The sequence below is a fragment of the Bufo bufo genome, chromosome 1 (assembly GCF_905171765.1).
Source record: "Bufo bufo chromosome 1, aBufBuf1.1, whole genome shotgun sequence".
NCBI classification, from domain to species: domain Eukaryota; kingdom Metazoa; phylum Chordata; class Amphibia; order Anura; family Bufonidae; genus Bufo; species Bufo bufo.
Window position 1 is genome coordinate 134,372,596 of NC_053389.1, and position 15,297 is coordinate 134,387,892.

Genomic DNA, 15,297 nt, shown 5'->3' on the forward strand with positions numbered 1-15,297 from the left:
TAAGTAGGAAGGAGGATTCCCCCAATTCCTTTTCCCAATTTTTGAATACTGCATGTTGCAGACCCTCCTGTATATTATAGATAGGGACTCTACTCTTCCATCTTTACCTATTAAATTCTCAAAGTACACCAGATTATTTTTCTCCCCTAAGGAGCTCGCCTGAGACTTACAAAAGGGGGTAAGTTGTAGCTATTGCAGCCAATGTTTTGGCAAAAGCTGAAATTTTTCCTGCAATTCTTGCCATGAACCTATCTTTTCCTTTGATCCATTGAGGACATCTTGTAATATTCCAATCCCCTTCTGCTTCCATTCCCTATACAACCTATTTGTGGATCCCTGTGGGAATGCCGGGAGAGACCAAAGCGGCATGTATGTGTAGCGGTCAGGGGAGGAAGAGACCGCAGGGCAGGGTTCAAATACAGTACAGCAGACGAGGAGGCTGAAGCAGATACCGGCTTTATTAAATAACAAAATATAACGGACGGAAAATCGGTTTAACAGTTTTGTGCCGATGCACCAGGAGCACAATCGACAGGAACAATGTTAACAAGTTTACACAAATTTACAGGAAGGGTAACTGATCTGTGATATACTAAATGCGCTCCAACCAGCAAACACATAAAAATACAGCAAAACCAAAAACAAGCCTCAATATGTGAAACAATGAATCTGGGCAAAAATTGGAAAACCAATATGTACCTACAGTGTTGTTTACAAACAAACAACGACAAAATGCCCAAAATAATCATAAATATAGTTCATTTTATTAAAACAAATTCATAACATATCATAATGTACATAAAAATAAAAGTAGCAGGGAACACCAGCAGAAAGGCAAATGCCAGAATCCACTGGCCTATGCCGCTATCACCCACAAAAGTTGTAAAACATGTCAAACACAACAAAGTAATGAATGCATACATTAAAGAAGTAATAAGAATGATTGTATGGCCCAATATATAACATAGGAAAATATCATCTAGACGTGTGCAAATTCCTAATAGGAACAAAACTCTCGGGTGAAACCTATCACTCAATAGAGCTAATAGCCAAAGACAGAAATATGTCAGAGGCAAAATATATTTAGCAAAGGCTAAATATATATAAAAAAAAAGGGAAAAGTAAATCCCTCAAGAAATAGCAGTAACAGACCCCATAGTAGAAGGTGGGTGAAATGAGCCAAATAGATAGTTGTAATCAAATCAATGCATTGCTACTCTCCTCTGATATTTTCCTGTCTGACTCCTTCTACTCAGGGCACGTTGCTACAACGCTCTGATTAAAGATTCCTGCTCTATGCCCTATCGCAGGTTAGCACCGATGCAAAATCACAGTTCTGTAGGTAGCTGGGCAGAGATCAGTCATGTCACATTCTCCCACAAGGTAGCTGCTTGTCTTGGTCTGGTACATGGGGGCAGGTGTCGTCTGGCTCCTGATACCGTCGCTTGCTTGTCCCAGCGCGTTGTCTTTTCCTCTCTCTCTCTCTCTCTCTCTAGATTGCAGGTACAGGAATCCACATCAGTTCAGCTCTGCCAGGAGTCCCCCGTCCTCTGTCATAGTCCCACTATCCTATAGCACGTTAGCCAGGCCCCGTGTCCTGTCACAAGTCTCTCAATTGGACAATATCACTCTTCTCAGAATCAATTTTTAGTCTCTGTGGCTCTGTCCAACTGCAGCCAGACTTTCAGCTCACCACCAGCCAGGAAGACACACACCAGACAAAGCCCTGGAACTTGAAACTCCTCCTACATCCTCTGGAACAAACAACTTCATTTCTTTCTTACTCAAAGACACAGCGGCCTCTTGTGTCTGAAAGAAGTCATCACAGTCTGTGTAAAACATTATCACTAGCAGTTCAATGTAACTTGGTCATTCTAGGGGCTGACCCTTACATATGCCCAAACCTACATCAGTAATTTATACATCTTGCGGATATGTCTCCACGTTGCTGATGTATCAGTGATCAATATACTTTGTTTAGCAGTGTTAGGGAGTAGTACCCGTTTAGTATGTAGCAGTGCCTTTAAGTCAAATGGTTTCACTAGTGCTTTTTCTAATGCCCCATTAGAGAAGTGCGAGGTATTCCAAATCCAATCTCTGACATGTCGGAACAGTGACGCTAATTATATCCCCTAATGTTGGACATTTGCAATACCCCCTGCCATTTCAATAAACATGGTTTATTATATGCAATATGGGGACGTTTTTTCTTCCCCAAAAAGTTTATGAATGCATTTTGTATTTTACGAATGTCAGTATGCTTCAACAAGAGTGGTATGGTTTGTAGTAGGTACAATAGCCTTGCAAAACTGGTCATTTTTATCAAATGAGCCCTTCCCAGAAGAGATAGTGGCACCTATCTAATTCTTGGACTATTTTATTTATTAAAGGGGTATAATTCAATTTATAAAGGGATGTCGGAAGCCTACTGATCTTAATCCCCAAATAAATGATGAAATCCCATACTACCTCCACCTTGCTGGAAGCCTTCAGCTCTGAGGTCTTGCCCATTAGAGGTAGCAGCTGACATTTAGTTGCATTTATTTTATATCCCGTGAAGGATCCTGTATGTTCCAATTCACTCAAGATCTTATCTAAGTGGTCTGCTGGGGTATCCAGGAATAGCAGTATATGATCTGCAAAGCATGTCAACTTTATTTCCCGGGAATCCACCTTTATACCCTGATATATACTAGATTTCAACAAATATATTGCTAACAGCTCAAGTGCTATATCGCACAGGAGAGGTGACAATGGACACCCCTGCCTAGTCCTTATCTGGAGACGGAGTGGACAGGAACCCAGGGAGGCCAATCCTGGCTTGTGGGTTTGCATATATTGCTTGAAGCAAAGTCTGGAAGCATCCCTGAATACTCATCCGGTCCAGAACCATCCCCAGCGACTCAAATTAACGTTATTGAAGGCCTTTTCCGCGTCCAAGCCTAACAAAGCTGGGCCCCCACCTCTGACGTAACCCCCCATGGCCACCTACTCCTGCACTGCTAAGACCGTTCGTATATTGGTGACCGCTGATCTTTTACAAACCCTACCTGATGTTGTCCTACGAATTTAGGTAAAATGTTTGCCACGCGGTTGGCCTTAATTTTAGACAGGATCTTTAGATCTTGATTATTCAAAGAAATTGGCCTGTAAGAACTCGGGTGTGTGGGGTCTTTATTGGGCTTAGGCAAAATCTTAATATAGGCCTCATTTCCTCACTGCATGACAGCTTTACCCTGTAGTAAAGAATTAAAGAGTGACACTAAGGTGGGTATGATGTCCCTACCCAATCCTTTGTAGAATTCAGCTGGATATCCATCAGGCCCTGGGGCCCTTCCATTATTAAAGGATTTAATGACCGAGCTCACCTCTTTATCAGTGATTGGGGCATTTAAATTAGCTAAATCTTCTTCTCATACTCTCCGAAGGTCTAGCTGGTCCAGAAAATCATATCCCATAATTTGCATCATATTGCCCTTGAGTGTTAAGACCCTCAAAATATTGCTTAAAGACTAGCAAGGTTTGTCTAGGATCCTCTAGGATATTACCGTGGGGTCTTTGTCCATTCGCTAACCTGTCTAATAATTTGCTTGTTTTATTACCATACTTAAAGAACTCTGCTGATCTGCCATCTGCGTAAATCCTTTCCAATTTCTCTGAGTAATGATCGAAATTGTGTTCCGCTGTCACCCATCGTATTTTGTTCTCTTCTGTGGGACATCGCAAAAATTACGTGTATAATCGTCTCAAGGCTTCAGTTGCTTGTTGGAACTTAATTCTTGGCTCTCTTTTAAGGGCCATTGTGTATGATATGATGTCACCACGCAACACAGCCTTTGCAGAAGAGAGCTGGGTTTGTCATATGCTAATGGCATAAACTTGAATTACAAATGTGCTTTATTTTAGATTTGTGTATTATAAGACAATATTTTACTGTGTAGCTCTTCAAAATCATCCATTAAATCCCATCTGACATTGTATATATTGGTGACTGTAACTTACATGATGTCATCACATAACACAACAATATAATACATATATAACAATATAATAACATAACTGCAAGCTTTTAGGAAACAAATTGTGGATATCACACGGAAAGCAATATTTCTAAAGAAGTAACTAGGGATGAGCGAATCGACTTCGGATAAAACATCCGAAGTCGATTCGCATAAAACTTTCTTCTAATACTGTACGGAGCAGGAGCTCTGTCGCGCAAAACCTTCATAAATAAATTTGTACTGTAAAAAAAAAATTCCCAAACTCAGGTTCGGTTCCAGGGAACCACTTGGAACTGAACCCAAGTTCAGGAAATGTTTTTTTACAGTACAAATTAATTTATGAAGTTATTGCTCATCGGAGCACAGTACAGTATACAGTACAGTATTGCGTACAGTATTAGTACAACGTTTTATACAAATCGACTTCGGCTGTTTCATCCGAAGTCGATTCACTCATGCCTAGAAGTAACCTATAAAAGCATTTTTTCCCCTTCAGCCATAGACCATGCGAGGGAGGCAACCATTTTTGTAGTCTAAAAATCTGTGTATTAATCATTAGCACCTTGCATACATTAGGAAGTGGTTCAGCAATATTAAAGGGGTTGTCCAAGCGGCAACACTCTAACCCCTCTCTATATATCTTATTAGGGTGCCTTCATACTGCAGAATTCATTGCAGACGTTTCTAAAACTAAAAATCAGTTCCATTCATTTGAATGTGGCGGCAAACTCTTGGATTTCTGCATTGCACATTCAGATGATTGGAACTGATTTTAAGTCTGCATCAAAATCCGCAGCATGTGTAGGCACCCATAGAGGTGCCCTCCCCTGCTCAAGTGTTTGTTGTCAACCCCTTTAATATGAGTTCCTTTATATTTTGCTGGGATATGTATTGATAGTAATAAATATGTTGATAAATTATCTGAGACTTCACAGATTGCCTCTTTGCTGATTTAGTCTTCAAAGTGGCAGCCTTCACTAAAAAATGTTCCCTCTTAGCCCATCAGACTCACAATGCTAGTGTTAACAAGTTTACAATATTCCCAAAATCCTACAAATTATATATTTAAAGTCATAGGGTTAGATTTTTTTTTTCAAAAATGGTACCAACACTTGTCCATGGCCTAGTCTGGTATTGCAGCTCATCAATATTCAAATAAACGAGGCAAATCCACAATACCCAAAAAGGCCTTGGGAGGCGCTGTTTCTGAAGAAAATGGCACACCCTTTAAGGATTCACACTAGCGTTGAGAGATCCGGCAGGCTCTTCCAACAGGGAACAGCCTGCCGGGTCTCTCTAAATCCGCCACTGCTTTGCCCTATTAGACTATATAGAGGACTGGCGGAGATTCAGCCGCAACCTGGCAAATATGCTGAGAATTGGTCGGACGAAAACCGCTGTGCACAGTAAAATGGTGAAGGACCACAATGCCGGATGCAGAGGAACCCAGGATCTTACAACGTTAGTGTGAAAGTAGCCTTATTCTAATACTGTACAACCCCTTTAGGACAGCATTAATGATCCATTCCTGATACTGCATTAATAAAACTACAGTAATTATTTGGGATAACTGTAGGACCCACCTTCAAATTTTCCTCGCCCCTTTACTGATAAGTGCTAATATAGTTCATGTTCAGCAATGCGCACCCTATATTTGCAGCAAAAACAATTTTCCATATGGACAATCATTCTCATCACATCAACATTTTTTCTCATATGCCGCGTTGATGAGGGCCTGAATTGGGGAAAAATCCATCCATCTATGATGAAGTCTAAAGTTGTTATTTTTTTAAACCAACCAAGAAGAAACAAATATTTTTGGATCTTCGAATAGACATTGATTATATGTAAAACCTAGAGCAAAAAAGTTGCCCAACCAATCAGATGTCAGCTTACATCCAACTTTTTGTTTTAAAAAAACAGCCGATTGGTTGCCATTAGAAAGTTCCCTCTGCTCTATCTCTACTATGAACAGGACATTGAAAACAAATACACATAAATAAAAAAGATTTTGACTTCTAGTTTCGACTTTATGAAAGATACTCTTTTAACCCAAGACAGGGTTTCGATTTAATTTTTACACCATTGAAGATCCATTGGTTGTCTATATCTATGTCCACAGTTTCTTTATGGGATGGTTGCTCTAGAGATGACCATTGTATGGTTGATTTGGAATTTATGATACCCACCAACCCCAGCTGTTCTGGCGTAGCTCCGGAGATGGAAATCGGAGATGGAACTACACAGCTCCGTCTGTTGAGCGGTGGACACAACTGGTTACTGCACTGCTCCTGTTGAAGTACATAATAGCAGGACTGAAGTGACCAGCTCCATCCACTGTACGACAGACGGAGCTGTGTAGTTCCACCACTGACTTCTAGTGCCAGAGCTCCTGATCAGCTGGGGTGCAGGGTGTTCAACCACCACCGATCAGATATTGATTGCTTATCCTAAGAATAGGCTATCATTTGTAAAGGTGTGGCGAACCCCTTTAAGTACCCTGCTGCTCCAGCACCAGTGGTCACTGCAGATCCTGTAGCTATGACATCATGTACATCATCCATGCGACCCCTGCAACCAATCACTGGCCTGAGCAGTCACTTGCTCTAAATGCAAGAGTCACCACTGAGACCAGTGATTAACTGCAGCAGTCATGTGACTGATGGGGACCTCCAGAGCAGTGGTGCTAGAGTGGTGGTTGAGTTAATTTGTGAGTAATTGTTAATATTTTATATTATACCATTTTCTGCTCATTTTCTCAAAATGCTAGGCAACCTATTTAACTGGTTAAGGTGCCCATACATGTGCCATAGCCGTTGGCTGTTCCTTTGGCTGACAGCTCAGTTCAGTTTTGGTTCCTATATTAAACATTTCTGTGAAGAAATGCAAAAACATCAAAATTGTCTACTGTTCAGGACCATGGCATTTATAGCAGAGTTGTGCTTTTGTAGGTCGGCATCTAATGGAGCCTCAAAGTCTCTTTTTGGATTTCCTTAGGGTTAGACACAATGTATTACTTTAGGAACTATCTCCTACTGGGTTCTAGAACATTGGAATACAATCTGGTAAATGGCCCATTGACCATTGGGGTGCCAGCTGTAGGCTTAGCACCAAAAGAATTTATTGAAATGTGTTGCTTTGTATAGTGGTTTTGTAAAAAAAAAAAATTGCCTTTTCAAAAATTGGTCAACTGAATACATTCCTTATTCAAGTTTCTAACCTCTTTGCTGCCTAAGATGTTGCCAACGTTCCTGTAGTGCTTGGTTCCACAGTTTCCCTTCTTTAGAACTATAAGTAATGTTCTATCTTTGCTTTAAGTTCTTCTGCGCATCCTGATAGGTTCATCCTCTCCAAGGTCTCATACACGGCATCTACAGAAGCCATTTTTAATTGGCACCATCTCCTGAGCATCTCATACTGCTGGTCTCGAAAGTTGGAGATCTCCACTTCCACTATCTCAATCACTTTGTCGGGAAGTTCCAGGGTCCTCATAAACTCCTTCCATCTTCTGACCGGAACACAGTCGATGATATCATACAAGGTGCTGCTTTTTTGAAGAATTGAAAAAACATGACCTGTTGAGGATTCAACGTATTACTATGTCAGTGTTTACCTGCATTGGTGCAGTCGCTATTTATCCTGCTGAATATTTCATATCGTCATTGAATTAGATTCTATTGTGGCAACAAGGAAAGCCGACAATACAGAGAGATATCAGACTCAATATTTCATGAGGTACAGAGCTGGTGGTTTTGTTAGTAAAAGGGTGCATTTAGTAATTTAATAGTCGTAGGGACTTCTAATTTATGAAAACAAAATATTTTTAAAGGGGATCGTCCAAGACTAGTAGAACATGGCTGCTTTTTTTTTCAAAAAACAACGCCACATCTATCCACAGGTTGTGCGTGCTATTGCAGCACCGCTCCATTCATACCACATACAGCTCATGGACCACCGTTAAAGCCAGCATGTGAGGTATACCTAAAACCTTTGCCGCTGCCCCTTTTACTGTAAAGGACCTAGGCATCTTCTAGATTTTACCTGTAGTATCTGGAGTAACAATTCCTGTGTCTTTATTTATGTCTGCTAAGCCAGGCACGTCTCCTCCTCCATACTAAAGTAGAAAAAAAACATTGAAAATGGTGAGTTTTCTAAACCTACAGGTGACGTTTCATAAACATTGTTCAACTCTTTAATAATAATTGTTCTTTTAGGGTCAGTTTGGCTCTTGGACCAAGGTTATTGCTTAGAGTTCCCCCTTGTGGTAGGGACAGCGTATTACAACTTAAGTTATTTTCGATTCTGGAACATCTATTCTTATCACTCTATTGTAAGTTCCTCAATTATTCCTATTAGAATTTTATGAACGAATTTTACAACTTGGTGTTACCAGCCTAGCCTGACATTGTCCAATCAGTGCTGTCAGTGGCAGACTTTGCAGAAACACACCTATTAGAGAAGGGTTGGGTCTGAACTCCAAGCGGCGTAAGGACCTTTTGATGCCACAAGGGTCACGTGACATGCTACAGTCATGTGGGTTTGAAGCAGCCACGGGATGTAGCAGCAGTATATGCACTGTGGTAAAAAAGATTAGTAATGTAATATAAAAATAATAATAACTAACCTTAATGATGGTGTTTAGGGTGAAGCAAATAGGGAAGATCAGCACTCGACTAAACGTTGCGCCCGCATGAGAAAAGAGCGAACTCCAAACCAATGACAAAGAAATCTCAGAGGACCGTGGCTTCTTCAATTCATATGCTTAGTGTTTTATTCCATAAATCCTTACAATGATTGGACGCGTTTCGGCCCATCTAGCCTTCCTTGGCCGAAACGCATCCAATCATTGTAAGGATTTATGGAATAAAACACTAAGACTCCTCCTGAGGAAGTCACAGACGACGAAACGCGCGTCGAGGAGCGGCACCCCCATCTATAACGCCCACCTACACAGGTAATGACGAACTTCAGATGAGGTTCATCCACATGCATCAGTCACTTTATTCCAATCAGATATATTGATAGACATCAGTGCGGTCGAACATAGTTGAGATTTTTATCCCACTGTTCCACATAGTCAGGCACACAGCATGTCTTTATGATATCAACACATGATTGTCATAGTTTCCATTTCTTAGTAATGGGGTGTTATAGATGAGGACAATTTTGGATATTCTCACTGTAGGAACTGTTTGTATTAGTGTCATGTACACTTTTTAAACTAATTTCAATAAATATATTTTTATTCAAGGAACCATATATACTCTTTCTGTGTTGTTGTTTAACTCAAAAATAAGCAAACATTCTAACAAATATTTATGGAAAAGATACATTGTACACATGCTGAAACTATAGCTAATGTTAACCAAAGGTGGAGCGTCCCTTTAGCACTGCCAATTATGCAAAGTGAGGCGATCGCCCCAGGCGGCGCAGCCCTGCTCACAAGTGGGGAGCGGCGGTGGACAGTCACACAGGGAGATGAGCACTTCCATTGTGGTCATCTCCATATTCATCTGTATCGCCGTCATCAGGACAGCGATACAGATGGCTGTGTTGCAGCAGGGGAGGGAGAAGCATCTCCCTTCCCCGTTCCTCTGATACGCTGCAGGCCTAGTGCCTGCAGCCTATCAGAGGCCGGTGCAGGCGGCGCGATAACGTCATCGCGCCTCCTGAGTCGTACAGCATGGCAGACAGGCCCGAAGAGGCCTGCATCGCATCGCTGCCATGGAGGTAAGTATAAGTGTTTATTTTTTTTTATATGGTACAATACTGCTACTGGCACATGATTGGGGGGCCATCTATGGGGGGCACTTGTTACTGGCACATGAATGGGGGGCCATCTATGGGGGCACTTCTGACTGGCACATGATTGGGGGGCACTTACTGGCACATGATTGGGGGGCATCTATGGGGGCACATCTTACTGGCATATTATTGGGGGGCATCTATGGGGGCACATCTTACTGGCACATTATTGGGGGGCACTGTGGGGGCACTTACTGGCACAATATTGGGGGCACTTACTGGCACAATATTGGGGGCACTTTTTACTGGCACATTATTGGGGGCATCTCCTGATGCCACAAAGAAGGAGTATTTTATATGTGGTGCTCTGTATAGGGGCATTTTATACTGGGGCACATTATGGTGGGTACTATGGAGAAGGGGAGAGAAGAGTACTATGGGGTCATCTACGGGGGCACTATATAGGGGTATTTTATACTGGCACATTATGGGGGCACTATGGGGACATAAGCTCAACTGTGGGCATTAGAAGGGGGTATTTTTAGTACTGTCACATTATAAGGAGAATTATTACTACTGGGTGGCATTATGGTGGGCTTTATTACTACTGGGGGTCTATGGGGAACATGATTACTAGTATGGGCACTATGGGAGCATTATTACTTCTGGGGCACAGTGGGGGCACTGTAGGAGCACTATTACTACCATGTGTGCTCTAGCAGAGAATTATTCCTATTGGTGGGACTTTGGGGAGCACTATTACTGTGGGGGCACCTTGGCACAGTATCCGCTTACCACAAGTATTTTTGGGGGATGTTATGTTTACACTATTTGTGTCAGGGGCACTATTTGCTGGGCGCAGTTATTTTAGGGCACTGTGTGCCAATAATTATTAAAGGGCACTATCTGCATGGTACTACTATTATCAGGAGGTTTATCTGTTTCTGCAGTATAGTATTTGGGAGCACAGCGGCACAGTATTGGGGGTGGTAGGATGATTTCTACAGAAGATGGGAGGATGATGGAAAAGTAGTAAACTAATTTGTTTTTTGTCAAACTACAGAGACGAGAAATGGCTGAAAAATGGTGGTCTGGTCTGAAGGTCCGAAAGGAGAAGATGAGGAAAGAGGGAAGGAACCTCTAAAACAACGAGACGTCACCGGATGTAAGAGGTATGTGCGCTGTATCACCCTGTATGTTCTGTAGTGATGGGAGGGGGATATAGGGATATAGAATTTGGCCCACACTGTAGCAGCCTGGCCCCAGATTTCAGGTCACACTGTGCGTGTTCTGAAATCTGGGTCCTCACACCCATCTACTACATTATCTGTACACAGAGAGTTATCACCGTGTTATCTGTGGTGTTACATAGGACTGCAGGTAATATCTACTACATTATCTATAAAAAAAAAGGGGCGTGGCCACAGGTTGGGGGGCGCAATACTTGGCTTGCCCCGGGTGCTGGCAACCCACGCTACGCCACTAGTCCACGGTGTTTTGGTAACTGGTGTTGGACACAACTGTTTGTACCATTGTCATCTCCACACAGACAGTAAACTTTGCATAAGGAGCCTGATGTTTCTGTCTGACTCACAGACAAAGCAAACTTCATCAAGTATTGATGGGGCACATATTTAATGCATACGGCTCTGAATGTTTCATCGTGTCCTCTGTTGCTAGACGACTGGAAGAAACAAGGATGAAAACAAGTCTTCTGTATGCTAACGAGAACAAAATCTTCTGTATAAGACTCTAATACAAAACATTTCGTATCTAGCCCTAGGCAGTAGGAGGAGGCAGCGGCCATTGTCATAAGGTCCCTTTTAGATTAGGGCATGTGTACAATGCCTGTCCTTCTTCTATGTTGGTGGAGAACAGGAATTATTTTCCTTGGCTTCTGACTGGCATTTACACTTTCCTTATGCAACCCCTTTAAGAGCTGTCTGTGTTTCTGGAGTTAAAGTATAACTGTCATTTTTTTTTTTTTTTGGAGTATTGGATTGTGGTGATTAATATCACCTTGGTGGCCCTATTTCAACTTTTTACTGTGTATTCAATAACCCCTTAATTCCTCAGTTTAGTTTCCTCTACTGCCTACTTTTACCTCTGCTTAAAATCAGGTTGCTATGCAGGTCTGTCCTCTGTGTTGAAGGACGGAGGACGCAGAAGCATGTAGCCTGCAAGGCCAGATTACAGACAGCCAAGGACTGTAAGTAAATGATTAAAGCCAGGTCCTCCCCAGCAGCTGATAACAGTGCCTGGGCTGTGTGCACTTCTCCCTGTGCCTGCGCTTGGCAGACGCTCCCTCACTCAGCAGAGCTGGAGAATGCAGAGTTGGAGCAGCGCAGACCAGGGAAGGGAGATCTGCCGTCTGCTCAGTGTATAAATGAAAGCAACATGTGGTAAGAGGACCCCTTTGTGCTGCAGGAGATTAACCCTTTAGGGGGAGGGCTTTGGTTACTGACACTTTTGGGGGGCTATTGTTACTGGCTTGTGAGGGCAGGCGGGATTAGCCTCAGGGGGAGGGCAGTGGCGGCCATCTTAACTGAATAGTGAAATTGCAGTTTTATGCAGACTGGTTGCTAAGGGCTGAATCTTATTAAATATGGGGTAAGTCAGTCTAATAGTAACTGATTCTGGAATATCATGTTATTAGTAACTACATATATGAAAATTGAAATTAGGGTCTAAGTGTGACAGTTATCCTTTAAGAAAATTAGGACAGTGAGCCTTATGCTGCTAATCATATGTGGAGGTTGTGTCTTGCAAGAACACAATCATTTTTCATATTTTTCTATCTATCCTTCTCATATCTATCTCATTTCTATTAATATCTATCTACAGTATATATCTAAGTCAAAGTGGCTGGGTAGCACTGAAAACAATAGTAGAACAAAGTAGAAAAAGGGGTGCCAGCGGCTGTGGTGGAACCGAAACGTTGCATCTGGTAAAATAAACACGTATCTATTTTTGGGAAGTGCCGTGGAATTTCCTTTTTCATCTATCTATCTATCTATCTATCTATCTATCTCATATATATATATATATATATATATATATATATATACAGACCAAAAGTTTGGAATACACCTTCTCATTCAAAGAGTTTTCTTTATTTTCATGACTATGAAAATTGTAGATTCACACTGAAGGCATCAAAACTATGAATTAACACATGTGGAATTATATACATAACAAACAAGTGTGAAACAACTGAAAATATGTCATATTCTAGGTTCTTCAAAGTAGCCACCTTGTGCTTTGATTACTGTTTTGCACACTCTTGGCATTCTCTTGATGAGCTTCAAGAGGCAGACCCCTGAAATGGTTTTCACTTCACAGGTGTGCCCTGTCAGATTTAATAAGTGGGATTTCTTGCCTTATAAATGGGGTTGGGACCATCCGTTGCGTTGAGGAGAAGTCAGGTGGATACACAGTTGATAGTCCTACTGAATAGACTGTTAGAATTTGTATTATGGCAAGAAAAAAGCAGCTAAGTAAAGAAAAACTAGTGGCCATCATTACTTTAAGAAATGAAGGTCAGTCAGTCAGCCGAGAAATTGGGAAAACTTTGAAAGTAAGGGCTATTTGACCATGAAGGAGAGTGATGGGGTGCTGCGCCAGATGACCTGGCCTCCACAGTCACCGGACCTGAACCCAATCGAGATGGTTTGGGGTGAGCTGGACCGCAGAGTGAAGGCAAAAGGGCCAACAAGTGCTAAGCATCTCTGGGAACTCCTTCAAGACTGTTGGAAGACCATTTCAGGGGACTACCTCTTGAAGCTCATCAAGAGGATGCCAAGAGTGTGCAAAGCAGTAATCAAAGCAAAAGGTGGGTACTTTGAAGAACCTAGAATATGACATATTTTCAGTTGTTTCACACTTGTTTGTTATGTATATACACTGCGTGCAGAATTATTAGGCAAATGAGTATTTTGACCACATCATCCTCTTTATGCATGTTGTCTTACTCCAAGCTGTATAGGCTCGAAAGCCTACTACCAATTAAGCATATTAGGTGATGTGCATCTCTGTAATGAGAAGGGGTGTGGTCTAATGACATCAACACCCTATATTAGGTGTGCATAATTATTAGGCAACTTCCTTTCCTTTGGCAAAATGGGTCAAAAGAAGGACTTGACAGGCTCAGAAAAGTCAAAAATAGTGAGATATCTTGCAGAGGGATGCAGCACTCTTAAAATTGCAAAGCTTCTGAAGCGTGATCATCGAACAATCAAGCGTTTCATTCAAAATAGTCAACAGGGTCACAAGAAGCGTGTGAAAAACCAAGGCGCAAAATAACTGCCCATGAACTGAGAAAAGTCAAGCGTGCAGCTGCCAAGATGCCACTTGCCACCAGTTTGGCCATATTTCAGAGCTGCAACATCACTGGATTGCCCAAAAGCACAAGGTGTGCAATACTCAGAGACATGGCCAAGGTAAGAAAGGCTGAAAGACGACCACCACTGAACAAGACACACAAGCTGAAACGTCAAGACTGGGCCAAGAAATATCTCAAGACTGATTTTTCTAAGGTTTTATGGACTGATGAAATGAGAGTGAGTCTTGATGGGCCAGATGGATGGGCCCGTGGCTGGATTGGTAAAGGGCAGAGAGCTCCAGTCCGACTCAGACGCCAGCAAGGTGGAGGTGGAGTACTGGTTTGGGCTGGTATCATCAAAGATGAGCTTGTGGGGCCTTTTCGGGTTGAGAATGGAGTCAAGCTCAACTCCCAGTCCTACTGCCAGTTTCTGGAAGACACCTTCTTCAAGCAGTGGTACCGGAAGAAGTCTGCATCCTTCAAGAAAAACATGATTTTCATGCAGGACAATGCTCCATCACACGCGTCCAAGTACTCCACAGCGTGGCTGGCAAGAAAGGGTATAAAAGAAGAAAATCTAATGACATGGCCTCCTTGTTCACCTGATCTGAACCCCATTGAGAACCTGTGGTCCATCATCAAATGTGAGAGTTACAAGGAGGGAAAACAGTACACCTCTCTGAACAGTGTCTGGGAGGCTGTGGTTGCTGCTGCACGCAATGTTGATGGTGAACAGATCAAAACACTGACAGAATCCATGGATGGCAGGCTTTTGAGTGTCCTTGCAAAGAAAGGTGGCTATATTGGTCACTGATTTGTTTTTGTTTTGTTTTTGAATGTCAGAAATGTATATTTGTGAATTTTGAGATGTTATATTGGTTTCACTGGTAAAAATAAATAATTTAAATGGGTATATATTTGTTTTTTGTTAAGTTGCCTAATAATTATGCACAGTAATACTCACCTGCACACACAGATATCCCCCTAAAATAGCTAAAACTAAAAACAAACTAAAAACTACTTCCAAAAATATTCAGCTTTGATATTAATGAGTTTTTTGGGTTCATTGAGAACATGGTTGTTGTTCAATAATAAAATTAATCCTCAAAAATACAACTTGCCTAATAATTATGCACTCCCTGTAATTCCACATGTGTTAATTCATAGTTTTGATGCCTTCATAGTCATGAAAATAAAGAAAACTCTTTGAATGAGAAGGTGTGTCCAAAC

The 15,297-nt window shown here is 41.7% G+C and overlaps 1 protein-coding gene across 1 annotated transcript in view; it reads right to left on the reverse strand.

The window, feature by feature from the left end:
• Positions 1-4,841: 4,841 nt before the first annotated feature.
• The window catches only part of TNFRSF25 (TNF receptor superfamily member 25), a 76,034-nt gene continuing 65,578 nt past the window's right edge, over positions 4,842-15,297 (reverse strand). Inside the window, exons 9-10 of the mRNA XM_040429702.1 lie at positions 8,043-8,115; positions 4,842-7,576 (exon numbers count right to left, since the gene is read on the reverse strand). Of these exons, the coding sequence (XP_040285636.1) occupies positions 7,290-7,576; positions 8,043-8,115 (360 nt within the window). The 3' untranslated portion in view covers positions 4,842-7,289. The remainder of the gene's footprint in view (positions 7,577-8,042; positions 8,116-15,297) is intronic.